The sequence below is a fragment of the Paramormyrops kingsleyae genome, chromosome 9 (genome assembly GCF_048594095.1).
Source record: "Paramormyrops kingsleyae isolate MSU_618 chromosome 9, PKINGS_0.4, whole genome shotgun sequence".
In the NCBI taxonomy this organism is placed as follows: Eukaryota; Metazoa; Chordata; class Actinopteri; order Osteoglossiformes; family Mormyridae; genus Paramormyrops; species Paramormyrops kingsleyae.
The window spans coordinates 3,620,832-3,648,726 of record NC_132805.1 but is presented as its reverse complement, the minus strand read 5'-3'; the positions used below and the strand labels follow the sequence as shown (position 1 = coordinate 3,648,726).

The 27,895-nt window shown below is 42.7% G+C and overlaps 5 protein-coding genes across 5 annotated transcripts in view; all 5 read left to right on the top strand.

Annotated features, from left to right (window-relative positions):
- Nucleotides 1–1,717, top strand: part of LOC111839129 (H-2 class II histocompatibility antigen, E-D beta chain-like) — a 62,318-nt gene extending 60,601 nt beyond the window's left edge. Inside the window, exon 5 of the mRNA XM_072716058.1 lies at nucleotides 1,705–1,717. The gene's annotated coding sequence lies outside the window, so the exon portion shown is untranslated. The remainder of the gene's footprint in view (nucleotides 1–1,704) is intronic.
- LOC140592477 (uncharacterized) lies at nucleotides 1,705–3,630 on the top strand. The gene is made up of 3 exons (XM_072715885.1): nucleotides 1,705–2,497; nucleotides 2,921–3,247; nucleotides 3,608–3,630. The coding sequence occupies exons 1-3, from the start codon at nucleotides 1,882–1,884 to the stop codon at nucleotides 3,628–3,630; spliced, it is 966 nt and encodes a 321-aa protein (XP_072571986.1). The 5' UTR covers nucleotides 1,705–1,881.
- Nucleotides 3,631–4,871: 1,241 nt separating this feature from the next.
- On the top strand, nucleotides 4,872–12,641 carry tnxba (tenascin XBa). The gene is made up of 12 exons (XM_023802545.2): nucleotides 4,872–6,705; nucleotides 7,037–7,159; nucleotides 7,285–7,428; nucleotides 7,982–8,101; nucleotides 8,217–8,366; nucleotides 8,606–8,742; nucleotides 8,977–9,109; nucleotides 9,493–9,644; nucleotides 9,943–10,039; nucleotides 10,462–10,623; nucleotides 10,802–10,965; nucleotides 11,243–12,641. Exons 1-12 carry the CDS (start codon nucleotides 5,043–5,045, stop codon nucleotides 11,339–11,341), a joined length of 3,144 nt encoding a protein of 1,047 aa, XP_023658313.2. The 5' UTR covers nucleotides 4,872–5,042; the 3' UTR covers nucleotides 11,342–12,641.
- Nucleotides 12,642–13,112: 471 nt separating this feature from the next.
- Nucleotides 13,113–19,125, top strand: cyp21a2 (cytochrome P450, family 21, subfamily A, polypeptide 2). The gene is made up of 12 exons (XM_023802654.2): nucleotides 13,113–13,229; nucleotides 13,383–13,574; nucleotides 14,007–14,096; nucleotides 14,441–14,595; nucleotides 14,769–14,864; nucleotides 15,154–15,264; nucleotides 15,540–15,626; nucleotides 15,756–15,845; nucleotides 17,043–17,156; nucleotides 17,365–17,531; nucleotides 18,135–18,238; nucleotides 18,714–19,125. The coding sequence occupies exons 1-12, from the start codon at nucleotides 13,115–13,117 to the stop codon at nucleotides 18,956–18,958; spliced, it is 1,566 nt and encodes a 521-aa protein (XP_023658422.2). The 5' UTR covers nucleotides 13,113–13,114; the 3' UTR covers nucleotides 18,959–19,125.
- A 2,303-nt stretch (nucleotides 19,126–21,428) lies between these two features.
- Nucleotides 21,429–27,567, top strand: LOC111839072 (zinc-binding protein A33-like). Its single transcript, XM_023802673.2, has 7 exons — nucleotides 21,429–21,471; nucleotides 22,269–22,826; nucleotides 22,993–23,088; nucleotides 23,931–24,170; nucleotides 24,598–24,620; nucleotides 25,348–25,466; nucleotides 26,282–27,567. The coding sequence occupies exons 2-7, from the start codon at nucleotides 22,326–22,328 to the stop codon at nucleotides 26,764–26,766; spliced, it is 1,464 nt and encodes a 487-aa protein (XP_023658441.2). The 5' UTR covers nucleotides 21,429–21,471; nucleotides 22,269–22,325; the 3' UTR covers nucleotides 26,767–27,567.
- The last annotated feature ends 328 nt before the right edge of the window (nucleotides 27,568–27,895 follow it).

Genomic DNA, 27,895 nt, shown 5'->3' with positions numbered 1-27,895 from the left:
AGAAGTGCAAGGTGATAGTGTTAACCACTGCACCACAGTGCCCCCAACCCCCCCCCCCCCCCTACCCCGTTCCATCAAAAGAAGCAAAAGTATAACTGAAGAAATGTCATCAGCTATTAAAGCAGACAATCTTCCATGTAGAAATGGCCGCTGTAATTACTCCAGATGCTTGGAAGGAGGAGGAGGGGAAAGAGGTGGGAAAGAAAGAGAGGAAAACCTTGGTCCCCTCTTCCCATCTCACCAGCCTCCTCCTCTCACATTCAGCCGGCGGGGGCTTGGGAGCGAGGAGCCGGAGCAGCAGACTGACTCGCACGGGGGGGACTACGCACTGGTAAGGCTTCCTTTTATTTCAAACATCAGAACATGCTTATTGCACAGTGAACTTAATGTGTGTCTGAATGGTAACTATGGCGATCCCAATCCGTCTCACATTACTGTGTCTACATTAGCACCCGTGTCTCAAATTAATTTCAGACATAACATATTACAGTTGATGCTTTATAGTAATTATTTAATGCACATAGATGACAGTTACCTTTAAAGTTAAACTTAAAAATTATGCACAAAAGGCAGAGGCACTTCTAAAAACAATTTCTTTTGCTTAGTGTTGTTTATTTTGCCTGTTTTTGTTGCTCTGTCTTGCATATTTGTCTTCCATAATGTCATAGTTCCCATTTTTGTTTGTCTACATTTACATTAACATACTAGTGTTTGCTTTCCAGAATTATGTAATATGTATATTTTCTCTTTTTCTTATGTTACTAAGGTGGGATCTTATGTTGGCAAGAATAAAATAATGAATATAATAAAGCTAATAATTCCTGGTATGTAATATTTGACTATTACTTGCAAGGTAAACTTTAAACCAAAAAAGAAATGTATAAACCTGAACTTCATTTTAGGCTGAGTAAAAGGTATAGGAGGTACAGTCCAATGAGGCTGAATACAATGGCGCTCTGTGTGTCTGCATGGCTCACATGTGCCTGGCGAATCGGCCTCTCGCTTTATGGCTCCTCGTCTAAGCGGCCAAAACTGAAATAAGTTGTTCCTCTGATTTCCCTCATACCTTCATGCACTGTTCGCTCTCACTTCCTGATTAAAAATGCAATTGTAGCTGAGTTGTTGCTTCAGAACTGTACAGAATATAAAATTTATAAGTTAAAAACAAATAAAAGTAAATTTAGTGTACTGTATGTGTTTTTTGTTTTTGTAAAAATGCCTGTAGCTTACATCTGGGGGAGGCCATTGTAAATTTGTAAATTCTGCATTTCTATCTCCACCACGGAACTTTAGTACCATCTGCCTTGCTTGTATATCACTTTGGATAAAAGTGTCTGATAAACAAGTAAATGTAAATTAGTCTGCACTGCTATGGGGAGCCGTGACCATCAGGCTGGAGCTACAGGCCATATACCGGTCATGGGACTGGCTGATTAGAGTTTACACTATTACAGGTTAAATCACAGGTGACACAATCAGGAAACAAAACTGTACCATTTCAGTCTATAACTGCACAAAGCCCACAAGTCCCAGCACATTCACACAGCCCCTCATATACTGTAAGTCAATCAAATCATTGAGCTTTTGTAATATTCCAGCATATTACATGTCTGTTTGTGTGTTTCACTGCAGCAGAAGTTTCTTTAATGTGGATGGTCTTTCTTTTTAGAGAAACCTGCTTGATTCAGCATCTCCCTCTCTGGAGCAGAAGAAGGACACTTTGTCAGTCCAGCCTTCTTTACAGTTTCCTAGTCCTCACTCTGTTTTATCTGTTCTCAAAAAGAAGGCTATCTTGTAAACGACACCACTTACATTTTGAAACCAGATTTCAAGTTCCACACCAGCACCCCTGTTGATATTTATATTTCAGTATTTTTCAAGATGGATGTTCGTTTTCCCCCTCGCCGCTTTGAAATGTTCTTCTTCATGAGCTTCTTCTGTGTCCTGCTGCCACCTTCTGACCTACAGTCCATAGCTAATGACAAAAACCCCACCTCAGTACCAGCACAGACCAGCTCCTCAGTGAAAATCATTCCTTCAAAACCTCAGACCAGCTCCCAGGATGTTGTCCTTACAGAACAAAGTCCTGCAGCGTCTGCAAAAGTTGGGCAAGAGCAAGTTTTAGCCAATCACAGCCAGCCTACCCTTGCTTTACCTGCTCAAACCAGTAATCAAAGGACGTTAGGAGATGCCAGCCACACTTCACCACATTCACCAGTTAAGCTCTTGATTTTGGATACTTGCATCGAGAAAGACAAACAAGGGGACACAGCCAACCTGACGCGGGGCCTCAGCCAGGAGGTGGACTTGGAGCCGGGTTCGTCGCTGATTCTGACTCACAAGATCAGTGTCGTCCCGGCATCCTGTGCTGGCAGCTGCGACTCAGAATTTTCTGCCCTGCGGAAGCGTTTGGAAAAGCTGGAGATGGAGGTGTCCACCCTGAGGAGGAAATGTGGGGGTCCTGAGAGCTCCTGCCCTCCCCCACAGCGGGGAGGAGGTAATGCAGCGTGAAGGATGGCAGGCATCTCACTGGCCACCTGCCTATTACACACAAAATCCATATTCTCACTGATATACTATATAATCTGATTATATGAATTATGTTTAATATACAATAATATATAAGACTGGTTTCATCATGTGAAATATAGGTAATACATTATTCTATAAATGAAAAAACTTGCAAAAATGAACATTATCCTGTTACTAAATAAATTAAGATTAAGATTAAGATAAACTTTATTGATCCCAGTGGGAAATTATTGAGGTCCTAAGGATTGTAAGGTAAATTTTAAAAAGTCCCATTTACAAAGTTCACATATAAAATTAATTCTTCACTACAAATTCCAGATTTGGATTTTGACGGGAATCTTCAGCCAGTGCCTGTGTAAGGCCACTTTCTCTGTTTGATGTTTCCAAGAGGAAAATGGCGACGGGTGTCCGGATGACTGCAGTGACCAAGGCCGCTGTGAGAAGGGAAAGTGCGTCTGCTTCCCGGGCTTCATCGGGCCTGACTGCGGCACGGCCGCCTGCCCCCCCGGCGACTGCGGCAGCCGGGGCCGGTGTGTCCGTGGGAAGTGCGAGTGCGACGCTGGCTTTTCGGGGGTGGACTGCACCACTGCGTCTTGTCCCGGTAACTGCAGCGGCAAAGGACGGTGTGTACAGGGGAGGTGTGTGTGTCACCCTGGATACTCCGGCCCCGACTGCAGGTGCAAAGATGGACACGGCGGCACTCACTGCGAGAGGGGTAAGTTACTCACCCTTAACATCCATTTGGATAATTTACTAAAGGCCAGTCTTACGTACCAATGCATAATGTGTTACATTACTAGGGAGAAATATGATGCACGTTAATATAGGTATCTACACATCATTTATCTACACATCATTTATCTACACATCATATATGGGCAGAAAACTCAAATTTGTTTGAAATCACTCTTTAATTTCCCTAGTCAGTTTGGGGAAATACAGCATATTTTTCAGTTACCTTAATGACATAAATATTTTGGAACAAAATAACAAAAGATCTTTAAACTCTTCACCCTTTATTTAGCTTACAGCAGTGTGAAATCCCTGTTTGACAGCAGCCATTTCATGATTTTAGGTTTAAACGATAATGGATCTTAGTCAATTTTTTTGTAGTAAACAGATACAAAACAATAATTACTTTATATGGGAAATTTTTTGTGAGCTAGTGTACACAAAATGTTTGTACTTATATTTCTATGAAATATTTCATATATTTTATGTTGTGTAATTTTAAACTTAAATAGGATATTTCCCAAACTCATTTGTGAACAACATCATTAGTATGAAATGAGACACCGTTATGTTACTAAAGAATTGTATAAATATGGCCTGATGTATAAAACAGGTTTTAATCAGTGGCTTAAAGTCTCACCCCTTTATTTCTAGACAGTAGTGGGAGTGTAATGACCACAATGAGCATAGAAACGGTGACAATGACGCTGACACCAGAAAATGACACGATCAAAGAAAAGATACATGGGAAGTTGGCCACGACTATACTCTCCAAAAATGACGAGAAGAAAAATCCACAGAGAACATTGAGGAGGGGAGAGGGGAGAGAAGAGATGGAGAACGTCAGTAAAACCAAAGTGAGCTCGGATCTGAAACCAGATACTACAAAATCTCACAGTGAAGTGGATTTGGGTCTGAAATCAAATACTACAAAGTCATACAATAAATTGGATTTGGATCTAAAATTGAATACTACAAAATCACAGCCAAAACTGGACTTGGGTCTGAAATCAAATGCTACAAAATCACAGCCAAAACTGGACTTGGGTCTGAAATCAAATGCTACAAAATCACAGCCAAAACTGGACTTGGGTCTGAAATCAAATACTACAAAATCACAACCAAAACTGGACTTGGGTCTGAAATCAAATACTACAAAATCACAGCCAAAACTGGACTTGGGTCTGAAATCAAATGCTACAAAATCACAGCCAAAACTGGACCTGGGTGTGAAATCAAATACTACAAAATCACAGCCAAAACTGGACCTGGGTGTGAAATCAAATACTACAAAATCACAACCAAAACTGGACTTGGGTGTCAAATCAAATGCTACAAAACCACACCCAAAACCAGACATGGGTGTGAAATCAAATGCTACAAAATCACAACCAAAATTGGACTTGGGTGTGAAATCAAATACTACAAAAGCACACCCAAAACCAGACTTGGGTGTGAAATCAAATACTACAAAAGCACAACCAAAATTGGACTTGGGTGTGAAATCAAATACTACAAAAGCACACCCAAAACCAGACTTGGGTGTGAAATCAAATACTACAAAAGCACAACCAAAATTGGACTTGGGTGTGAAATCAAATGCTACAAAACCACACCTAAAACCAGACTTGGTTGTGAAATCAAATGTTACAAAAGCACATCCAAAACTGGACTTGGATGTGAAATCAAATACTACAAAATCACACGCAAAAGCAGACTCAGATCTTAAACCAGGTGGTGCAAAAGACAATGAGGAATTTGAATCTAAGAAAAATGTCATGGTCAAAAAACTGACAATTGCTACTACAGTCCATTCCAACACTTCCAGAAGTGGACAAATGGGACATAAAGTTGTGCAGGCCATTCTACAACAGCCAAAAGGGAACATACAAGAACATCAGACAAAGACCAGAAAACTAGATTCCAAACTTCAAAAGAAAGAGGATGATAAACGTTCTAAATCTGATATAAAAATGTCTGTAGATATCAAGCGAGATTCAGCAAACCAAACCCATATAAAATCAGGAAAACTGATCTATCACAATGTAAGCCGAGCTTCAGCCTTTGTAAATCATACAAATGTGGAATTGAAAGGCAAAGGAAGTTCGGCAAAGGCAACTGATACAACAGGACCAGGGAAGGTAACAGAAAAAACGATTTTGGCTGTGAAGAACGCATCTAAAATCGTTGAAAAAAAAATCCTCCAAAAGACCAACATAAGCCAGGGCAAAGTTAACAGAACACAAACCACAGATGATCACCCCAAACCTAAACATAACCAAGGAGATAATCTAAGAAAATCAGGCGTCGTTCCTGTAAGCGACACAGGTAGCAGCACTGTAGCTCTGGGAAATAAAACTGCACTGAGTAACGCAAATGCTGTGTCGGTGAAATATGCTATTTCCTCAGTAAAGGCAACTGTAACTCAAAGAATGAATACAGCTGCTTCGAAAGGATCGGAGGATGAGAGACTAAAAACGGAAAACAATATTAATGGAACAAGCGCCCAGACGAATAGTGCTTCTGCCGAATCAGAAACTGTACCACACCTGACCTCAAAAAATATTCAAACCCGTAATGGGACTCGTCCAACCTTGGGAGGCCCTCATCATCTTTCTAGAGGTCCCCAACATGGACGCGGTTTTCCTAAGATGCAAAGTCAGCCCTTAAAAGAAGAAATAATAAAGGGGCCTACAGGAAGCCATGGGTCAGCAGCTAGAAATACCAGCAGAAGTGGACAAAGAACTCAAGAAATGCAGAAGGACATTACAAGCATTCAGACAGATGTGCCCAATAAGACGAGGATTCAAGCTGAAATAAAAAGGAATAACTCCAGTATCACTAAACTAAAAGAGGCTTCTACTAAAATAAGTTATAACAGAACCTCAAGCCACACAGTAAACACCGGTAAAGTCGATATTCACCCTGATCCACGTATGGAAACCAACAGAAGTAGCAGCAGCGCTGGAAAAGGAGAAGCAGCTTTTATATCTATCAGAGTGAAAAACATAACTTCCAGAGGTTTCACCATCGTTTGGGAGGCACCTCAAAGAGCATTTAAAAATTTCACTTTGACCAGAAGAGAGTATAGGACGGAAATGGAGGAAGACGATGAGGTCGAGGAGAACAAAGAGGAGGAGGAGGAGGAACAAAGTGAAGGAGGTGCTTTACCTGACAGAATGAATATTGATCAAAGTGCTCTGGGCAAAGGTGTTGGTCATACAAAGATAAGTAACAACAGCATAACAGTTCATGTATCGCTGAAACCCCACAATGATTCAAGGGCCAAAACGCATCTCAGAAGATTCACACAAGTTGTTGCAGGCTCTGCTCGCTCCCTATCATTCCGGAACCTTCACCCTCAGTCTCGATACTCAGTGTCATTGTACGGAACGAGCCCAGGACTGCGATCCAAAATCCATCGCATCACCGTCACTACAGGTATCGTTTCTTCATTTCCTTTTCCCGACTTCCCTTGGATCAAAACAATTTCCTTCTACTTTTTTTGTAGATGACTAATAAAGGAATTCTGATTCTAGATGATACATGCATATTGACTGATTTCCCTTTATGTCTGAAGCACATTCTGTTTTAGTTTACCACAGACATATGCAGTGTTGGGGAAGTTACTCACAATAGTAATCCATTATAGACTGAGCCTGTATCTCACCATGCATGGTGACCTGGTTCCCCCCCCCCCATTTTGTGCCACACTCTGTCGTGATTCTTGCATCTGACTCCACGTCTCCCTCATGCCGTCCATCTCGCCCAGCTCCAGATCCCCCCACTGACCTGCTATTCAGCGACGTTACACATTCGTCTCTTTCTGTGTCCTGGACTAAGCCGAGGAACCCAGTAGACCACTTCAAAGTCACCTACACTAACACTGACAACGGTAAGGCCGATCCTTGCTTATGCTACTTGTAAAAACTTGGTTTATTTGTTACACTCAGTGTCTAACATGGTCGATTTGGTATATTTGGTATATATATATGGTATATTTTGTTCTCTCTTCCCCAGGGAAGCCTGTGACCGTGACCTCTGACCCCCAGCATTCCAGTTTGCTCCTCTCTCAGCTCTCCCCTGGCTCCTCCTATGAGGTCCGTGTGTTCTCCATGAAGGGATTGGACGAGAGTGACCCAATCACTGGCCTTGTTGTCACAGGTAAGAATCAGTCAGTGTGTTTCTTGCTTATAATGAATTTTACCTATTTGTTGAACTACATCCTTCATTAAGCACTTATTAATTTACAGTTAATGCAAATCTAATATTATCCCTGGAAAAGTAGCATGTAAAGCAGGGTCTGACTATTGCAGAGCACTTTTTTAATCAAACATTGATTAAAGCACAAATATATTTTTGCAGTTATAAAATGTACTGAATATATTTGGATAGTGGAATGAAGGTCAAGTCTCACATCCATTTGTAAGTCTTTTTAATAAACTTGGTGGTGAAGACAACTGTTATCAAAGTTTTAAAATGCATTATTGGTTATTAAATGTATCATTTTCAAGTTACACATTCACTATGTATATCCCAAAGAAAAACACTCCAAGTGTTGACAGAGAGGACTATCTTTTAAAAATTTGAAATTGATTCTAACCCCCAAGAAATTAAGCAAGTAATAGGAATAAATTACTGATAAATATGTTTTATGAAAATAATTCATGAATTATCCTCAGTAATTATTATGCCGTATTCTCTCACCCTGTCTTAGTCCCTGACCCTCCAACATCCCTGCAGATCATCAACATAACAAACACCAAGGCCGTCCTGCAGTGGACTCCCGCTTTGGCTAAAGTCGAGCGCTATATAGTGATTTATGGATCTGAAAAGGGTGAGTGACCCTGCCAGATATATATCTGTATATCCTGCACCACTTTATGCAGTAATACTGTGATATGCAGCTATACCCTGTACACCCACTAAGCATCAGTCTCTTCTTTTTCCAGTGCGGAATTTGACAGTGACTGTCCCAGGCAATGCAGCTGTACTGCAGATGAAGGACCTGCACAGTGCCACTGTATACCATGTGGCAGTGACTAGTCAGCTGGACAGCCTGCAGAGCATCGCAGCCAGTGCAACCTTCACCACGGCAGGGGGTCAGTGCCACAAACACATACACACTAACACATGATTAAGCACATAGTACTGCAGTGGGCAAATTCACACACATGTCCAGGTGGTCATAGGTTCGGATCCCATGGCCTACAGAGTAATTATATCACTGTTGGATCCTGCTCCTGGGACCCTGACTGATCCTGCTCCCTAACCTGAAGATAACCTGATCGCTTTGGACAAAAGCATCTGCTTAATGAATAAATATATGTGTTTCTCCCAGAAGGTGGATGGAGATGGGAGCAGCGCCTGATAGTCAATCAGGTGACCCCACGCTCTGCAGTGTTGTCATGGAGACCACCAAGTGCAAAGGTGACAGGATATAAGCTGTCCTATCAGATGGCAGGAGAGGAGATGAAGGTGAACACGTTTCCTTATATCTGTTTTTCAGCTGATACACTCTGCATATAGCTTTTGATATACATAGATGCATTAAACTAAAGAATTTAGTTTGCAGTTAAATTTGAGAGTTTTTTTTTGGGAGGGCTGTGCTGTGATGTTTTCTGTTTTGACTCGAAAGCATTGAATTATGCACAGATGTACAAGTACAGACTTACCTGAGAAACCTGCCTTTTTGGTCCTTCTTTGTAATAGGAAATGATCCTTGGCTCTACTGTGACACAACACAGACTCACAGGACTACTGCCTATGACCAAATACACTGCAAAGATACAGGCAGCCAGGCTGGGGCGCTACAGTGCACCCATCTCCGCTGAATTTAACACAGGTGAGAGTCCCTGTTGTGCTGTACCTGGAAAGGTTGTTGGAAATATGGGCCCATAGAGCTTTCGGGATGTTTTGTTTTTTGTATCATAGTTATGCCATAGAAGCCTAGAAGGAGCATATATTGGTTAGCAATACTGATCTATCCGTTGACACTGTTTCTTAAGTAAAGAATAAAAATTTAGTATTCAGGCAATAATTATTATTGTATAGCATGTATATAAGTGTTTTTTCTCTTGAAGAAATCTTTACTATCTCTTTAACATTCCAACCACTTGCTGGCCATGTGCTCATTTTCAATGTAGTCTTAGGTTCTATTCTATTCTATTCTATTCTATTCTATTCCAACCTATTTTTTTGACCCCACCCCTTGGTCCCGTGGCCCAGACCCCCTGCGCTTCCCCTTTCCTACGGACTGCTCTCAGGAGCTGCTAAACGGCCTGCGAGCCTCCGGGGAGGTGCTGATCTACCCCAGTGGCAGGCAGGGGGCGGCCGTGCGGGTCTTCTGTGACATGGAGAGCGATGGAGGCGGCTGGACGGTGAGGGACAGCGGGGGGGGGGGGGGGGGGGGGGGCACACTCACTGCCAGAGAGGCTTAGGCCGTATGCAGCTAAGTGAAGGACGCGAGGTGATGTTTGTCTACTGAGGAAGAAGAACAAAATGCGAATGTAATGTATTCATGTTCTAAAAGTTCACATTGAACTGGCTTATAAATATATACATCATCAGAGAATAGCTACTGTATGTGTAGGATATACCAAATACTGACAGCAACAGCAAAGTTATGTATTAAGTCACGTTAATAATTCAGAAATGGAATATTTGTTTGCTGCCCAGGTCTTTCAGAGAAGAGTGAATGGAAGGACAGACTTCTTTCGGAGTTGGAATGACTACAGCAAAGGTTTTGGCAACTTGAGTGAGGAGTTCTGGCTTGGTGAGGATGACTTACCCGTTAAGGATGACTTACCTGTTAAGGATGACTTACCTGTTAAGGATGACTTACCCGTTAAGTTAGATACGTTTCTTCACCAGGGGCTGGACTTTGTGTAAATGTTTCTGTTCATTACGTATATATACATTATACTGAGCATATTCATCTTACATTATACTTTTATCTTTTATATTAGGTGTTTATAGTACCTAAACCCTATACGACAGAATAAAGAAAAAGAAACATTGTTCCACAAGACTCCTACTGTATATTCCATGGCACTCTATGAGAATAACGGAATTTGTGAAATCACTACTGTGTAGCTATGTGGAATACAGAGATGGTTCCATGTGATTCCCCTTGAAACGGCCTCACTGAAGAAGCATCTGTATCGTTCCCCTCTGTCCTTCCCTTCCTCTCAACAGGAAACGAGCTGATCCACAGCCTGACCGGCCTGGAGCCCATGGTGCTGAGGGTGGACCTCGTGGCAGGAGCGGAGTCCGCATTCGCCCACTACTCCTCTTTCTCCATCGATTCACAGAGAAGGTTCTACACGCTGAACCTGTCTGGGTACTCAGGCACTGCTGGTAAGGACGGCTCCTTAAACGAAGACAAATGAGAGGTGGAGGAGGACAGGGGACATGCAGAGGATCATGGGGAAGAAATGTAATTCAAGGAGGCTAAAAGCATGCAACGAGAGAATTAAAGTGAAAATATACAAGTCTGGATCTTCTTAACTTCCACTCACCGAGCCTCTTTACATAGGTGACTCCATGAGGTACCACAATGGGCGGCCATTTTCCACCAAAGACAGAGACCCCAAGCCGGTCCTCAGTGGATGTGCTACATCCTACAGGGGAGGCTGGTGGTACAAGGACTGCCACGAGGCCAACCTCAACGGCCTGTATGACACCAACACCAACCACCAGGTGGAGCTCTCTGTTCTCTCATGACTAACAGCCAAACATAATGTCACACCACCAACTCTCAACAGACACTGACTCCACTATTTACTAGTTTCAAGCATAAATCCACTTAAACATTTTGCGTGAGCAGTTTCACTATATTATATGAACTACGGTAAGTACTGTTACACACTGCATTGGAGCCGCTACACCCAGAGCTGGCTGATCCAAGTAACTTAAGTGTTTACCTTTCAGTGCTTATCTTCTGGTTCAATAACTGCTCCCGTTCTCCTGGTCTCAGGGTGTGATCTGGACAGCATGGAAAGGCCGGGACGTCTCCATTCCCTTCACCGAGATGAAGATCAGACCGCAGTCATTCATCCCACAGACTCAGGAATAGAGTCACACTGAGATAAATAGAAAGTAGCTTGATTTTTATCTACAACACAATGTGCTCACAAGCACAAACTCACACACACAACCATGGCACAGCCTCCAAACAGGTTTACTACATGATTCACAAGCACAAACTCACACATACAACCATGGCACAGCCTCCAAACAGGCCTACTACATGATTCACAAGCACAAACTCACACACACAACCATGGCACAGCCTCCATACAGGTTTACTACATGATTCACAAGCACAAACTCACACACACAACCATGGCACAGCCTTCATACAGGCCTACTACATGATTCACAAGCACAAATCATCACACGGGCTTAGATTTCAGGTTTTGACAGAAGAGCTTTTTCCAAGCTTCTATTAAAGACCACTTTTGATGTGAATTAATTCTAAAATGCGCAGCACCGTTGGCCAGTTTCATCCTTTATAGTTTACATTAAAAAATATGCAACTTGGCATTAAAATGCAACTGATCCTTTTTATTTTGAACTGTTAGAAGTAAAGCCTTAATTAATGCTAATAGCAAAACAAAAGCACAAGAGACAAGTATGTAATGGGAACACTGGGCCCCTAAAATTGATATTAAGCTCGGAGTAGTAAGCTGTGCTGAAATTTGTAGTTTTATCTTAACTCAATTTTTTTCTTCGAGGCGGATGTGGTTAGAAAGAAAGTGATAAACTAGTGACCATCAGAAATAAATGTGTGAAAGGTGATTGTGATAAGTAAGACACTGCGATCACGCGTGACGATGGACGTGAGCGGCCGTAGGGTTCACTGATAGCGCAGCCTGCTGTCGAGGTCAGAGAGAAACACACAGCTGAAATGGAGACACATCAATAAGGGCCTATTTAAATACTAAGCACTTGTATGAGCACAGAGGCTGTCACACGTCAGGTTCCACTCACTTTTATTTACTTAGCAGATGCTTTTATTCTAAGTGGCGTACAACTGAGAAAGCTGGAAGCAACTGGGGTTAAGGGCCCAACTCAAGGGCCCAATGGTGAAATCACTCTGCTTTTCAACCGGCAATTTTCCCTGATCCTCAGAGCCAAAGAAAGAGCATCTTGCCCCAAGAGGACAAAGCTCACAGCCTTCAGGTTAGAAGAAGACTCTACCTAGAATAGCAGCGAGGCAGCTGACCACAATGAGTCAGCTCCCCCCCCCCCACCCCCCACCATCCCTGACCAAAGCCTTGAACTCGTGTTGCCTGCTGTAAGTGTCTAAGCTGATCTGTGTTTTTCCAGCACTGAATAAACTGTTATTTCAGATATTCTTTCCTGTCCTTGAAGCTGTCTCTGTATCTCACAATTTTTGTTTCTCTCTAGCACTTAATAAATAAACAAATAAAGAACTTCTGGCCAATATTCTTCATTCACTACCTGCTATTGTATAAACATATTTAATAGACCAATATTGATCTAGTACATAGTAACATACTAAGGCTGCAATTTGAGTGTATTTTCAGCAGTGGATATTGCATCTGGCAAAAATGTGTCATTTGTACTAGATCTTCAAGACTTCAAGACCACAGATGGCATTTTACCCAGTATTTTATTTAAGTTTCCTTTTAATCCAGCCTTCTTGGTCTCCTTGTTTTCTCCACCTTTTCACCTCATAACAAACACCACGGCCATGCCTGTATTATTGTTTAGCCATCCTTGAGAGTGAAGATGGATGGCTGTAAACACAGGCTCCTCTTGGGGAGGGAGGACAGGAATCTTATATAAATGAAACAGCAGGGGCGTCCCGAACTTTTCCACAATGTCTTTGTCTTTTTGGAGCATGGCTGCCGCAGTAATACTCTTCCTGCTGTGGATTTTACTGCTGTATCGTACAGGAGAGAAACAAAGGAGTGAATCAGACTATAGTTCAAATGGTGAGTCATTTTTCTTGAAGTCCTACATGACTGTAACATTTAAGGATGGTGTGGACAATGTATTAATTGTCTCTCTTGCTGGACTGAGCAGTATCTACTGTTATTAGACTCTGATATTTACTTACAGTATATTCATTCGTCGTTTGCTTCCAGCTCTTGGCTCCAGATTCCTGTCTTCCGTTGACCAGTTCCGTCCCCACTCTCTATCCCCCTCTCTCCCTGGTCCCACTTCGCTCCCCCTCCTGGGAAACATGCTGGATCTCACACGAGACCATCTGCCCGACCACCTGACCTCATTAGCCCGACGTTATGGAAACATCTACCGCCTTCGATATGGCAAAACAAGTAAATCATACTCTGTGTTACATTGTAGACCAGTGTTTCCCAACCCGGCCCTCGGGGACCCACAGCTGGTCCACATTTTTGCTCCCTCCCACCTCCCTGCCAGAGAGTCCAAATATCGCTACCAGGAGCTGGGAGGGAGCAAAAACATGGATCGTCTGTGGGTCCCCAAGGACCGGATTTGGAAACACTGCTGTGGACTAATCTTGTCAAATGATTTTGTTTTTCAAAAACGATACATCCAAGAATGCGTGTTGAAGATGAACGCCCATGTTCAGTTTTCTGCCACATAATTTTGATATAAATGTAAGGCGAAGTTTAAGCACAACAGTTGAAAACAGGTTATTTTTAAGTACCGGAATTTTGTGGTTTCACAGCTAGTGTGTCAACTAATGTCAGCCAATCAGAATAGAGACTGAATCGTTTTGCTTGCAGCCATTGTGGTGTTAAGCAGTGGGGACACGATCAGGGAAGCTCTGGTGAAGAAGTGGACTGATTTCGCTGGGAGGCCACACTCCTACACAGGTACTACTGTACATACTGTACATACATGCATACATACATATATATATACACACACACACACATAACAACAGCCATTGTATCCCTCAGACTTGAACAAGAATTACGCTAGCCTACTTAATCTAACATCTTTATTTCTTTTATCTTAACCTTTTTCTTTTGTAAATTATTCCTTAAATTGTTCGGTAATGTCTGTCCTGTCATGAATGTTGCATCGTGGGTCCAGGAGGAACATTATCTGGTTTCACTGTGCTTTGTACACGGCCAAGATGACAATAAAGCGACTTGGTGGGACTTCACTTGACTTGACTGGACCTGCCCTCTTTCTGCCCCCCTGTCCCGCTCAGGCGATTTGGTCTCTGGGGGGGGGTATTCCATCTCCCTGGGGGACTACAGCCAGGGGTGGAAGATGCAGCGTCGGCTGGTGCACAGTGCCCTGCAGCGCTGCTGTCTGAAATCCCTGCACGCTGTCATCGAGAGGCAGGCTGTCAGCCTCAGGCAGGTAACGTGGAGCGACACCAGTTACACTGCAAAGGCAGTCAGCCTGTGTGTTTAACAACGTTAACTGCATTCAATTGAAACTGAGGTACAGCATGATCTTAGTCTCCCTGGACGTCGAAAGGACCTGCATGGTGTTCAGTGTGAGGCGTTGACACGTGCATGTGTGTCTGTCAGGTGCTGCTGACCTACAAGGACACCGCGGTGGATCTCTCAGAGGACTTCACAGTGGCAGCAAGCAACGTCATCACAACTCTCATCTTTGGAAAAGAAGTCAGTTCCTCTCACACTTCCTATTCTGTCATCCTTCTTCACTAATGAAGGGCCCGTTTGCATGGCTAACAGAGTAAATGATCATGAAAAGACGTTCAATGATCCCAGATTGGGATTCAGCTGAAGAAAAGTACACAGTCACTGCATCTATACTGTGCAGGTCATGTCAAATCAAACTGCCGATTTTTGTCAGAATGAGACGAGATGGATTGTGTATGATGTTCTCCCAATTCCTTCCTCCTCTTCTCCATGTTTTCCACAAAATAAGTAAAGCGACTTTTTTCTTCAGTTCACCAAAATCTCCGCTGAGCTCCAGAGTCTGCACAGCTGCCTGAATGAGATCGTGTCTCTTTGGGGCTCACCCTGGATCTCCGTCCTGGACTCCTTTCCTCTGCTCAGGGTTTGTACCTTTTACCAGCAAAACCACACTTTCAGCGGCTCCATCTGAAAGGAGCATCCGCCCTTTGACAAGCCGCATCTAAAGCTAATCCCTGATGTAAGGTGATGCAACAAACTTTGAAAGATCTAAGCAGAACATGCAGCTTATTCTCTCCGTTTGTAGGGGTATGAATTTATCGTTTGCAGCTGTTGGGGGAAAAAGGGTCGAGCTGGTTTTTCTATAAGACACAACATGATATATTCAAAGGCAAATTCACTTTTGCTTTGCAAAATCAGAAGCTGCCCAACCCCCCCTTCTCTCGTTTACTGAAAGAAGTGGAAAGGAGGGATAAGATCATCAGAGGACACCTGGACGACCACGAGGTGAGAGAGCAGAGGGGCCGATCAGCCCCAAACTCCCAAATGCAAAGTGCGACAACACAGGCACACGTATGGTAGCTACTGACGGTTTCAGATATTTTCTTAGTACGTGTTTGTTTAATATGGCCTAAGATGAAGATTCAGGACAAAGAGACAGAGGACACCATTACAGCCTCCCTTCTCCAACACCTGGACAAGCCAGGAGAGAGGAACGACAAAGGGGTACGTCACTGCACCGGTAAACACTACACAACTGAATCTTTAACTGGAGTAATGTACATATCTACTACTAGTCACGTTAGGGTTATGCTTCATTTTTTTTTCTTAACCACTATGCTACCTGCTGCATTTTGTGGTTTTTTTCTTACACTTATATGAGTACAAGTGTCTGTCAAGAAAATAAGTCTGTATTCAACATAAATGACATGGCACACAAGGAGTAGGGCCTCAGTTTGCTTTCAGAATAGCTTCGATGCCTCTTAGAACGTTGTGATACTACTCCTGAACTGTATGTCGTGAGACATTGGACCATTATTCAAGATGAAAGCGTGCAGTTCTATGAGAGATAAAGGAATCAGAAATCTGCTTTGACACTCCAGATCTTCCATTAATGGTTCAATGATTTGAGTGAGGAAAGTGCTTGACTTCAGCCTGATGTTCAACAAACCACTCCTGCGTATGTTTAGCAGTTTTAGGGTCATTATCATTTTTGAATATGGCAACGTTACGCCCTCACATGTTGTTTGCACCACTTGGTCCAGTAAAATGACTGTTAAACATCCATGCAGAGCACCTATTGAGTGTCATGAGATTGCTGCCCATGGCAACAGACTTTGTGGGTTTAAGGCATCCTTTTTCCGAACGTAAACCTACCTTGTGGTAGGAAGGGGGGTGAAATATGACTCATCGGTACATTATTACTTTTTTGCATTGCTCATGGTTCCTGGCTTTGTGTTCCTTACACCAAGTGTTGCTTGTTCGCTGTTGATGATCCATGCATCTTAACTTATGACACTATTCCTCTTTGCCAATGCAGGTTCTACATGTTTGGCACATACTGTCATAATTTTTGAAACTGTTGGCCACGCAGTCAATAATTCAGCTTTAATTCAGTCTTTATGACTGATGCACCCGTATTTGCACACTTGTCTACTGGGCCTCTTCAGAAGTCTGTTAACTGCTGTATGTTCCTTTGATAACACATCAAAGAGCTTATTGTCAAACGTCTGCTATATTTAGCGAGTAGTGGAAACTGGCAAATCTTTTTGTGTTTCCCTTATTTTGTCTACAGGTGTATACGTACACATCTATTTTACATTTTGCTCAGTGTTGTCATTTCTGTTGTCGTGCTTATGGGTATGCTGACAAAGTCATGTCTCTAAGGTAACATCCTCCTTTTTTCTGGGTCTTGGTCTGCAGACACTGACAGAGACTCACCTGCACATGTCTACAGTGGACCTGCTCATCGGGGGCACAGAGACCACGGCTGCTTGGCTGTGCTGGACAGTGGCCTTTCTGCTGCACAGGCCAGAGGTCAGAGGTCACAACAGCACTTCCTGCAGCACTTTTTTTGTTTTAAATTTAAATCACATGACATTTTTTCTCATCCTTTGCCTGCTCACATTACTCCCTGATTATTGTTTAATTCGTCAGTGTTCTTCAGTGAGATGTGAATCGGTGCTGCTGAGTAGGCCCAGCACTACTACGTCAATACGTTACAGACACGCTCGTTCCTCACTAGGTGCAGTGGCGCGTGTACAACGAGCTGCGCTCGGTGCTGGAGGGTCGCTACCCGCAGTACAGTGACAGACACAGGCTGCCCTGCCTGTCTGCCCTGATCAGCGAGGTGCTGAGACTCAGACCCGTGGCTCCGCTTGCGGTTCCTCACCGCGCTACTAAGGACAGCAGGTGAATAGATGCACCGTAACACTGCATTAAATCGGTCACGTTAAATTACGTTTACTCACTTGTGCCTAATATCACTGACAAATTTAAGTGCCATGTATGGGTGTACGATGAAAAACAACATTTCTTATAGATATATGTTTGTACCACACTTTCAGAAAAAAAGGTTACAAATTTCTACCTTGTCACTGGGGCTGTACCTTTGTAATTATACCTTATAAGGTACAGAAATGGACCCAAACATGCAAACAGCATTAATATACCACCAATGGTACAGAAATGTTCCTCAGAGTCCACTTCTGTACCTTACCAATTACCTACAGCTTAAAGGAATAATTGGCAGACCCTTCAGGGTACAGCCCCAGTGTCAAGAAAAAATGCTAATTTTTACAATTTTTTTCTGAGAGTGCAGAGTTCCCAGTTCCAGTCCTGGGTTTGTAGATTTCCCTGTTCAAACACACCTACTACACATTGTAATTAGCTGATTAATGTGTTTGAGCAGGGAAATCCGAAAGCTGTGTTGGATTCTGACCCTCCAGGACTGGAATTAGGGATCCCTGATTTATGCCTCTGATTCTGATTAACAGAATGCGCTTTTGTGTTTAGCATCGCCGGTTACTTCATCCCAAAGGACACCATCATCATCCCGAACCTGTACGGCGCTCACCACGACCCGGCCGTCTGGCCCGAGCCCAAGGCCTTCAAGCCAGGTGATTCACATGCTCCCTTTTCCTGCTGTTCCTACATCACAGTATAACACCCGGCAGCTCAGGTTTCGTGGAACATCTTGAGAGTCTCCAAGAAACGAGCACTATTGCCTCAATGCCTCAAAGGTGTAAACGTTCCAGAATTGCAGGTCTCCATGGAAACCAGTGCCCAGTCTTATAAGATTTAATGTCACGGACACACCCCTTCCACCTCTCCACCCCCCACCTTGGCTACATGTTATTTATTTTGTGGATGCCTTTATCCAAAGCCATGTGCATTTTTCAAGAAATCAGGGTCAGACGGTCCCTGGGGCACTTTGGGGTTAGAGTCGCGCTCAAGGGCCCAATCACAGGTCCAGCGCTCAAGGGCCCAATCACAGGCCCAGCAGCCCGACCCACTGAGCCACACACCTCCACCTGGAATCCACCCCCTTTCCTTCAGATGATGAAACAGTGACCCCGCATTTTTGTCTTTCAGAGCGCTTTTTGGAGGGGGGAGGGGCTTCCACCCGAGCCCTGCTGCCCTTCGGAGGGGGGGCGAGGTTATGCCTGGGGGAGACCATCGCCAAGATGGAGCTCTTCCTCTTTACCGCCTACATGCTGCGTGATTTTCAGTTCCTCCCTCCTGCCAATAATGCCCCCCCGCCGGACCTCAGGGGGGTGGCCAGCGTGGTGCTTAAAGCCAAGCCCTTCCGCGTCATACTGCGTCCTCGGCCTTTATAGCGGCCAGAAAACCTAAATAATATAGATTTTCATGTGGTTACTAGGTAGGAACTGATGACAAATGTTTTCTGGTGACATGAGTTCTTACTCACTCTCCATTTTAAAATTCCATACTTTTCAGACTGTAGTGGGGGATGGAGAAGGAAAAAGTGTTTGACTGGTGGGAGGGTGGGTGGGGGGGGGGGGGGGGGTGGGGGGGGGAAGGTGCCCCCCTCAGAGGATGGAACCTTTGGCAAGTGCTCATCCTGGCAGGATCTTGCCGGGATCCACCATCACTGGCTGCAACTACACGGCTTCTGATCTCTCCATGTTCAAAATGACAAACATTGTTACACTTGGTTTTTTTTTTTTGTTACATGTGCATTTTGCTTTCTGTTCATGTTTGGGATCCTTAGCCAGCCAGTTACAATATTTGGGATTGGCGAGTTAAGTAGGAGAAAGCTTGCATTTCCTCATTGTGAGTATTACAAGTTGCAAAGTAGCCCTCATGATTATTTCTTACTGGAGATCAATCAAGCTTGCAGCCACCAGACACAGCACTAGTCCCTAGTTTGGGAGGTTGCTCTTCAAAGTGCAATCTGTGCAGATTCTAGAGCCGACAACCAGCTCACACCGGTGATTTCATCAAAAACATTACATTCAGATCACATTCAGGTGGTTTCATTAAGAATACATAGAAGGGTACTTTGTTGCAATAGTCTGGAAACAGAAATATTTCTGTATTTTCTTTCCCTTTTTCATACTTATCCAAACTTGGAAAACACCAAAATCAAATTCTATACTGTGCAGGAACCTGGAAATAGCCACAGATATATTAGAGCTATATCATTTTCTCAGCTCTCAAGCTATTTGTTACAGCTTCCTGATTGTTCCTAAATTGATTTTTATTGCATTTTTGATTGTAGCTGGGTTTGTTCACCTATATAAACACAGAGATCCTACGTGTGAAAGTGCTGCACAAACTGGGTTTGTTCACCTATATAAACACAGAGATCCTACGTGTGAAAGTGCTGCACAAACTGGGTTTGTTCACCTATATAAACACAGAGATCCTACGTGTGAAAGTGCTGCACAAACTGGGTTTGTTCACCTATAGGAACACAGAGATCCTACGTGTGAAAGTGCTGCACAAACTGGGTTTGTTCACCTATAGAAACACAGATATCCTACGTGTGAAAGTGCTGCACAAACTGGGTTTGTTCACCTATAGGAACACAGAGATCCTACGTGTGAAAGTGCTGCACAAACTGGGTTTGTTCACCTATAGAAACACAGAGATCCTACATGTGAAAGTGCTGCACAAACTGGGTTTGTTCACCTATAGGAACACAGACATCCTACGTGTGAAAGTTCTGCACAAACTGGGTTTGTTCACCTATAGGAACACAGAGATCCTACGTGTGAAAGTGCTGCACAAACTGTGTTTGTTCACCTATAGAACCACAGAGATCCTACGTGTGAAAGTGCTGCACGTGGATAGTATGTGGAATCTTGTAGTAAACAGGAGCCCTGGGAGGAATCACACGCAGGCGAGCAAACAGTGTGACACTCAGCAGTCTAACTTTACTTACTGCTTTTCCAATGTTCTTTACAATAACTATAATATTATAGCATAACCCATAATTACATTTTGGAAAATATCTATACGATTCAAAGTATTAGTAATTACATTATTTATTTGGAGATAACTAAACTAAATTATCTTGTTCTCGGGTGAATATCACTCCTAAATGCATTTAACTTCATAACCAGCTTTTATTAAACCTTCTGGACAATCTTGCTTTTTCAGCAATTTGTTTGGCATTTATTTTCTGCATGCATTAATGAATATAATAATAGCTATAACCTCTGTTTTCTCTTCTATTTTTATCCTGCATCCATTATGTGTCTGATCTTCCTGTTGTGTGTAATCCATTTGATACCAGAATGCACAATGGAAATACATGCAGCTTATTTTAGCTGCTTCTATCACCCATGAAACTGGTAAAAAAACAAAAGAAAGAATGTTAAGCGGTATTTCGCACAACAAGAAACTCTCTGTATCTTATGACCCCAATAGCTGTGAGTGGGAGGGTGTAACAGCATCTTGGTTTGCTGCAAACCAGTCTCTCTTAGTCCTTTGATCTCAGCAGAGTTGGGGGGTTAGGGGGGGTTAGGGAGGTTTAGGGAGGGCAGAAGCGTGAAGAGGAAGTTGCAAGTGAAACTCTTCAAACCGGCACTCATTCAAAGTGACTCAGAGCGGGAGAAAGTGGGGGTCAGCAGAAACTCTTACTTTCAAGACTTTGTCACCCGCTGACCCAAAGGAACGGGAAGGCGAAGGCAGATCTGGGCCTAACCCTGATCGGAACGCGGAACGCGGAACCAAACGGGAGGACAGGTCAGTGCCTGGATTCATAATCTGCTGTTGAAAGCCAGTTAAAACTAATTGAAGACACGGACTGACGCTCATGGTGTTCTTGATTTTGAAGGATCAACAAGCAGGAGTGAGGCTGTTTTTACTGGAAAGACGAGAAGTAAGAACACACTGCATCAACACATGCACCTGCTTTCACATTGCAATACAGCCATAGCGAGAAGAACCGAACTTTCATTATGAATGGAATGAATGGATGCATGAATGTACAATCCCACTGTATTACACCACTGCGCAGGCAGCGGCAGTTTTTTAGATGCATTTTTGATGCATTAAATTGCAGTTCTTGATTGCTGCAGGCACATATGTAAAAGATCTAGCTAATTTAGTACTGGGGATATTTTCAGCCCTTCAATTTTCAGGTGATCCAAAACTGACAAAGTTGTTCAGTAACAAAACTATCCATGTCACGGATCTGCAACCAGCTAAATCATTCCTGCCGGTCGCAATAAGACTGTTTGACTCACATATCTGATCACTCAAACCACAAACCATAAACATAAGCAAAGTCACCTTAAATAACCATGTATACGGTATATACATTTGCTGTAAAAACCCAGGAACTTAATATTATTGCTGCTACAGGTTTAATTTTTATTGGTTATTTACTATTTTTATCTTAATTACTTTATTGTTCTATAGTTCTATCTAAAATCTCTTCTATCACCTGTACATAACTTTCCTAAATCTTTATTTTCATCAGGAGTTTGTAATGTAAGAGAATTTCCCCATAGGGATTAATAAAGTAATTCTGATTCTGATTCTGATTCTAAACAGGAACAACATCACGCATACTGCTTCTTAGTCTTAGACACAGATCTTTTCAATCAATACTGAAAATGCATGGTTCACTGAAATGACTCGAAATTGTCTTTTTCTTGCTTGGTTTCATTTCAGTCCACAGCAACCATTTGTTTACGGCTCTGCAGCATCACGACTGTTATCTTTGTTGCGATGACATCAGGGGAGGAAGCAGGTTTGGCCATGAGTCTAGTCAACGAAGTGACCTGTACCTTGTGTCGCTCCCTCTACGAGGACCCGGTCAGGCTAGACTGTGAACACAATTACTGCAGAGAGTGCATCATAAACTACTGGAAAGATGGAGAAAAGACAGAGGAGAGTGAGAATAAAGGTTACACCTGCCCTTTATGCTGCGAGATCTTTCCCCAGTTTACCTTAAAAAGCAACAAATTGCTGGCCACCATTGTGGGCAGAGTTCGCGATTTAGGGCTGAAGTTCAAGGGGCCGATAGAGGACAGTGATAAGTTCTCCCAGAAAGCCTTGGGGAAGAAGATGGAGACGGAAGCGGAGCCAGGTCTGTGCCCGGTCCACCGGGAGCCGCTGAAGATGTACTGTGTGGAGGAAAAGACGGCCATCTGCGTGGTGTGTGCCGTCTCCAAAGAGCACCGCGCCCACTGCCTGGCGCCCATGGAGGAGATACTGGCCCAGTGTGAGGTAAAGGGCGTGGAAATGGGGGGGCCCCAGTGGGGGGCCACAAGGGGAAGTATATCACACAAGAATAGGGCAACCTGAAGGGAGCTTACAGGCATACTGGTAAGAGAGAGTGAATGGCAGCAAGTGAAATGTATATCGGAACACCAAGAATAAATTGTGTTTTTAGGACAATTTCGAAGAGGCTGTGAAACACTTTGAGGAAGAAGTGAAAGAAATAAAAGAACTTTATGAAAAGAAAGAACAAGAAATTAATGAAATAAAGGTATGGATTAATTGGGTATGCAGTAATAATTAACTCAAGCATTCGAATGAAGTATTTAACTACTATACAGCTTTGTGAACTACAATATGAGTACTTAGTATACAGCTTTGTGAACTACAATATGAGTACTTAGTATACAGCTTTGTGAACTACAATATGAGTACTTAGTATACAGCTTTGTGAACTACAATATGAGTACTTAGTATACAGCTTTGTGAACTACAATATGAGTACTTAGTATACAGCTTTGTGAACTACAATATGAGTACTTAGTATACAGCTTTGTGAACTACAATATGTGTACTTAGTATACAGCTTTGTGAACTACAATATGAGTACTTAGTATACAGCTTTGTGAACTACAATATGAGTACTTAGTATACAGCTTTGTGAACTACAATATGAGTACTTAGTACAGTGAGCAGCAAACCAATATGATACTTTTTGTCTATGTATTGAACCTAGGGACCATTTATGAAAATATCTTATATACAAGGGTGTTTCTAGAAAATTTGGGCCCGATGAAAGCGCATCATATTGGGCCCCCGACCCAGACCAATGCAATTGTGCCTAAAAGTTTTTAGGGCCCCTGTTACTCAGGGGCCTTCGGAATCATCCGAACTTTCATCCCCTTTTACAGTGCCCCTAAGTGTGTGTGTGTGTGTGTGTGTGTGTGTGTGTATATATATACACAAACACACATACATTGAATACAATGGAGATTTATTTTCCTGAATCAATAAACATTTTCAGAAGAATGTCACGTACATATTACTGGTCATTAATGTGCTTAGGCAACACGACGCTCCCGTCCCTCAGTCATCCCTGGATCCTCTCTGCAGAAGCAGTCTCAGGCCCTGCACGCCCACATCACCCAGGAGATGGACTGTCTGCAGCGGTGCATTGAGCGCGAGCGAGAGAGGCTGTGCTCCCAGCTGCAAAAGGAGACGCAGCGGCTGCTGGCGCTCAGGCAGCAAGGCTCCCAGCACCTCTCCCAGGAAGTAGACGCCCTTCAGAGAGACGTGGCCTCACTCAGGGAGCAACTGAAACAGGAGCCGCGCCATCCATCCACTCTGATTGAAGTACTTGATTGAAGCTGGTTTTTGAAAATAACTCCTTTACACAAATTGTGACTGTATGTTTTCAAAGAACTGAGTGTGATTCGCATGTTAAAGCATGTAGTTCACTGTGGTTTAGCTGGAGAGCAAACTTCCAAAATTCACTTGAGAAAACATCTATGGACTTAACGAGTTTTGAAAATTTAACAATAGTAATTTTTTTTGGATTACATGATAACTGAGTTAGTTTTGTTTCCCAATACTGTAATATTTGATGAGGAAGTCTAGACTTTTGGTCATTGGCAGTCTTATCTCAAAAACAACAAAATTTTGGAAATTTGCGCCCACAATCATATTTCAGTGACAGCAGAGAGTGGTGTGATGCCCATATCTACACCGACATTCATAGGATCAGATGTATTAATACCCCTTTGTCTTTTTTTATTCAAAGGATATTCAGGAACTGACTTTGAGGTGAGAAATGTAATTTACATTAATAATCATGTGTTTTGTCATGTTCCTGTTTACTGTGATGGATATAGTGGTTGTTTTTATTGTCCCATTCCTTTTCTGATTGGTTTTTTATTATGTTCCACACCTGCCCCTTGTTAGCCCTTGTTCTCTGTGTAGACTTAAGTTCCTACCCTCATTCTGTTCTTTAATCTATCATTATAGTTGTTACTGTGTTAGTAGCTGTAGTTGTATTGTACTTGTACTCTGTTGTGGTTCATGGTTTTGTAGTAATTCTGGTGTTTGTAGCTGTGCTTTCACTATGGGCCTAATTCTGTGGTTTAGCTGTCCCAGTCTTACACTTGCTAATAAACCCTTTTTTGTTGGAACCACGCTAAGGATCCCCCTGCCTGTGCCATGCCCCCCCCCCCCCTCCATAACAGACAATGGTGCTTCAGTCACAAAGAAAATTCAACCTGAACAAGTCCTGTCTACTTAAAATGTCCCCAAACACTGACTTAAATAAGTTAAAAAATCTGAAGACGGTTTGCATTAGTGAGACAAAGATTTTTGTCATTGCCCATTTTCTCTGGTTGACAGATCAGTGAGGTTTAACTTCCCAAAACCCTCCCACTGCTGGGCTTTAATATCTGAATGGGCCATTCCTATGCTAACTCCTCAAATGAGTACTGGAGTCAACATTTCTCTCACTTTGTCTCATCGTCTCAGAATATATTTTTTCTTCATTAAGACTGAAAGCACAACCAGCAGCACTGAATGATGAGGGGACAGATTGCTTCGACCTGGGTGTCTACAAGGGTCCGATTCAGTACATTATATGGAAGAAATTAGGAGAAATCATTAAACCAGGTAAAGAAAAATACAGTGTAAATTCCATTTGTTGCTGTAGCTCTAATTGCACAAATGTAAGTTTCGGTTGTAACTTTTCTGTCACCTAATGTATCTCTGGTGTGAATGGAAAATGTAACACATCACTGGCTTCAAAGTGTAGCTCAATAGTTATATAAAATAAGTTAAATCATATTGCAAATGTGCATATTGCTTCCTTTTCTTTGCAAAGAAAAAAGGTACAAGTTAGATAAGTGCCATATACCTGTGATAGTGAATATGCTGGTACTTTACCTTGGCGTCTACTGTATTATACAGTACATGTGTGTTTAACATATTTGCCCACTTCCTGTTATTGCCCTGAGTCATGGTTTATTCTAAAAATGGAAGCAGACAGTGGCAGGTGTGTGAGCGTTTTCACAAACAGGAAGGTGCACGTTAGATATGCATAAATTGGCTCAAAGCGACTTCAGTCACTTTTTGTCTTAGCAAAATGGCGGGTAAACTTCACTGCTGGGAAATTCAGAGCTCCTGTTATAATAATATTATATATGGGAGCACATTTTCTTATTGAGCTGCACTGCTGCAATCAGAAATGTATTTCAGTTATAGTGAGAACCACTGTAGCGTGACTTGTGACTGCTGAATGTTGATAGCAAAGCTGAAAGCTGAGAAATTGGTTTCTTTAACTTTGAAATACCTCATTTGCACCCACACCTGTTAGCTTACAACACAAACTACAGACTTAGATGTTGATCATCAGGGCAACAAATAGAAATGTTGTCATTTGTACAGATGTACTGATGTCAGACACTGGTTCTGGTGCTCCATTCTAGGTCTCTGCTTCTTAAGCCTCGATCCGGCCACCGCCAATCCTTTCCTGTCCCTCTCGGAGGACCTGACGTCCGCCCAGTACACCCACACCCCTAAGGAAGGGTTGCCGATGGAGGAGACTCGCTTCGAGTTCAGCCCCTGTGTTCTGGCCAGCCGGCGTTTCACCGCGGGCCGGCACTACTGGGAGGTGGATGTGGGAGACAGGTCAGACTGGGACCTGGGTGTGGCCGCGGAGTCGGCGGAGAGGGCCGGCTGGGTGGTTCTGTGCCCAGAAAACGGCTATTGGACGGTGGGGAACCGAAGCGTGAGGAAGGTCGGCATGTACCTGGATTACGAAGCCGGCCAGCTGTCATTTTATAACGCTGCAGACATGACCCCCCTGTTCTCCTACTTGGGAGCTGATTTTAAAGAAGCCGTGTACCCCTTCTTTTATCCTAGTGCCGACTCCCAGGCTCAGCCGCTCAAAGTGCTCAACCCGAGGGTGTAAGAATAGCAATGAAGGAAAAATCTATAGTGAGATACACATGTACAATACAGAGCTTCATCCCACAGAGGAATTCCAGGGACAGGCACAATTAATGCATACTACATTTCACTGCTGCACATATTACTCCCGACAAGTATTATAGCAGTCTTATCTGTTTCAGCTTTCTATAGCACCCTCTATTGCATGGAATACGTTAAATTGTGAATCGACAGTCATAATACGGAATCAAAACTGGATAGCACTAATGACATTTCAGAGATACATTGTTTCAGAGATACATTGTTTCAGAGATACATTGTTTCAGAGATACATTGTTTCAGAGATACATTGTTTGCATGCTTCTTGGGAACCTGAAGCTATTAATAGAAATTTCAGAATCCTGCTTGATCTGGCCCTCATCTTGAAAAGAACAAATGCATTATTATAAATGCATTACAAACTGTTATGACTGTGTTCTTAGATTCTTATAGAAATGGCACTCATAGAAATTGTTACCAAACCTGCTTAAATAAATCAACATAATTCATATTGTACAATGATAGTAGCAATCTCATGCTCTAAAATACAAAGCTGTTTTGTACCTTTAACATTTCAGTGTTTAGAAAATCCACATTTGATCATGTTTATTTTTACAATGTCACTCCTGTCCATTTCATTTTTATATATATACTTAACCTCATTTTTATATATATACTTACTGTAACCTCAACAAAATTATTTGTTTGATGTAAAATGGCAAATTAATATAGAGTAAATATGTTTTGCACATGAATATGGTTGAAATTACTTGGCACCTTAGTTACTTCTTCCCACAGAAGAATTTTACCTGTGACAGGATGGTCATTACAATGAAGTCTGTGCTTTGTCAGAATAAATTTCTGTACTGAAAAGGCTGAAATTGTTATTTGTGCTTTGTCAGTTTACAACAAATATATAATACTCTTGGTTGCTAGAGAACAATTTCAATCTCACTGCTGTTAAAAGGGACTCCAGGTAAGAAAGAAACAGCATTTATCCATAATATTCCTCAAGAGGAAAGCCAATACCCCAAACAGGAAGCGCATCACAGCTGGCTGCCGCTAAGCACTATGGGAATAATTCTGAGCAGGTAAGGGGAACCTTAGGGTTC

Excerpts from the sequence above, each read along its gene's own strand:
- LOC140592477 (XM_072715885.1), top strand. The coding sequence starts at position 1,882 with ATGGATGTTCGTTTTCCCCCTCGCCGCTTTGAAATGTTCTTCTTCATG. Across the intron at positions 2,498-2,920 it reads TCCCCCACAGCGGGGAGGAG|AGGAAAATGGCGACGGGTGT; the intron begins GTAATGCAGCGT and ends GATGTTTCCAAG. Across the intron at positions 3,248-3,607 it reads CGGCACTCACTGCGAGAGGG|GTTTAAACGATAATGGATCT; the intron begins GTAAGTTACTCA and ends TCATGATTTTAG.
- tnxba (XM_023802545.2), top strand. The coding sequence starts at position 5,043 with ATGGTCAAAAAACTGACAATTGCTACTACAGTCCATTCCAACACTTCC. Across the intron at positions 7,429-7,981 it reads CACTGGCCTTGTTGTCACAG|TCCCTGACCCTCCAACATCC; the intron begins GTAAGAATCAGT and ends ACCCTGTCTTAG. Across the intron at positions 8,367-8,605 it reads AACCTTCACCACGGCAGGGG|AAGGTGGATGGAGATGGGAG; the intron begins GTCAGTGCCACA and ends TGTTTCTCCCAG.
- cyp21a2 (XM_023802654.2), top strand. The coding sequence starts at position 13,115 with ATGTCTTTGTCTTTTTGGAGCATGGCTGCCGCAGTAATACTCTTCCTG. Across the intron at positions 15,265-15,539 it reads ACTCCTTTCCTCTGCTCAGG|AAGCTGCCCAACCCCCCCTT; the intron begins GTTTGTACCTTT and ends TTGCAAAATCAG. Across the intron at positions 17,532-18,134 it reads CGCGCTACTAAGGACAGCAG|CATCGCCGGTTACTTCATCC; the intron begins GTGAATAGATGC and ends TTTTGTGTTTAG.
- LOC111839072 (XM_023802673.2), top strand. The coding sequence starts at position 22,326 with ATGACATCAGGGGAGGAAGCAGGTTTGGCCATGAGTCTAGTCAACGAA. Across the intron at positions 22,827-22,992 it reads AGATACTGGCCCAGTGTGAG|GACAATTTCGAAGAGGCTGT; the intron begins GTAAAGGGCGTG and ends TTGTGTTTTTAG. Across the intron at positions 25,467-26,281 it reads AGGAGAAATCATTAAACCAG|GTCTCTGCTTCTTAAGCCTC; the intron begins GTAAAGAAAAAT and ends GCTCCATTCTAG.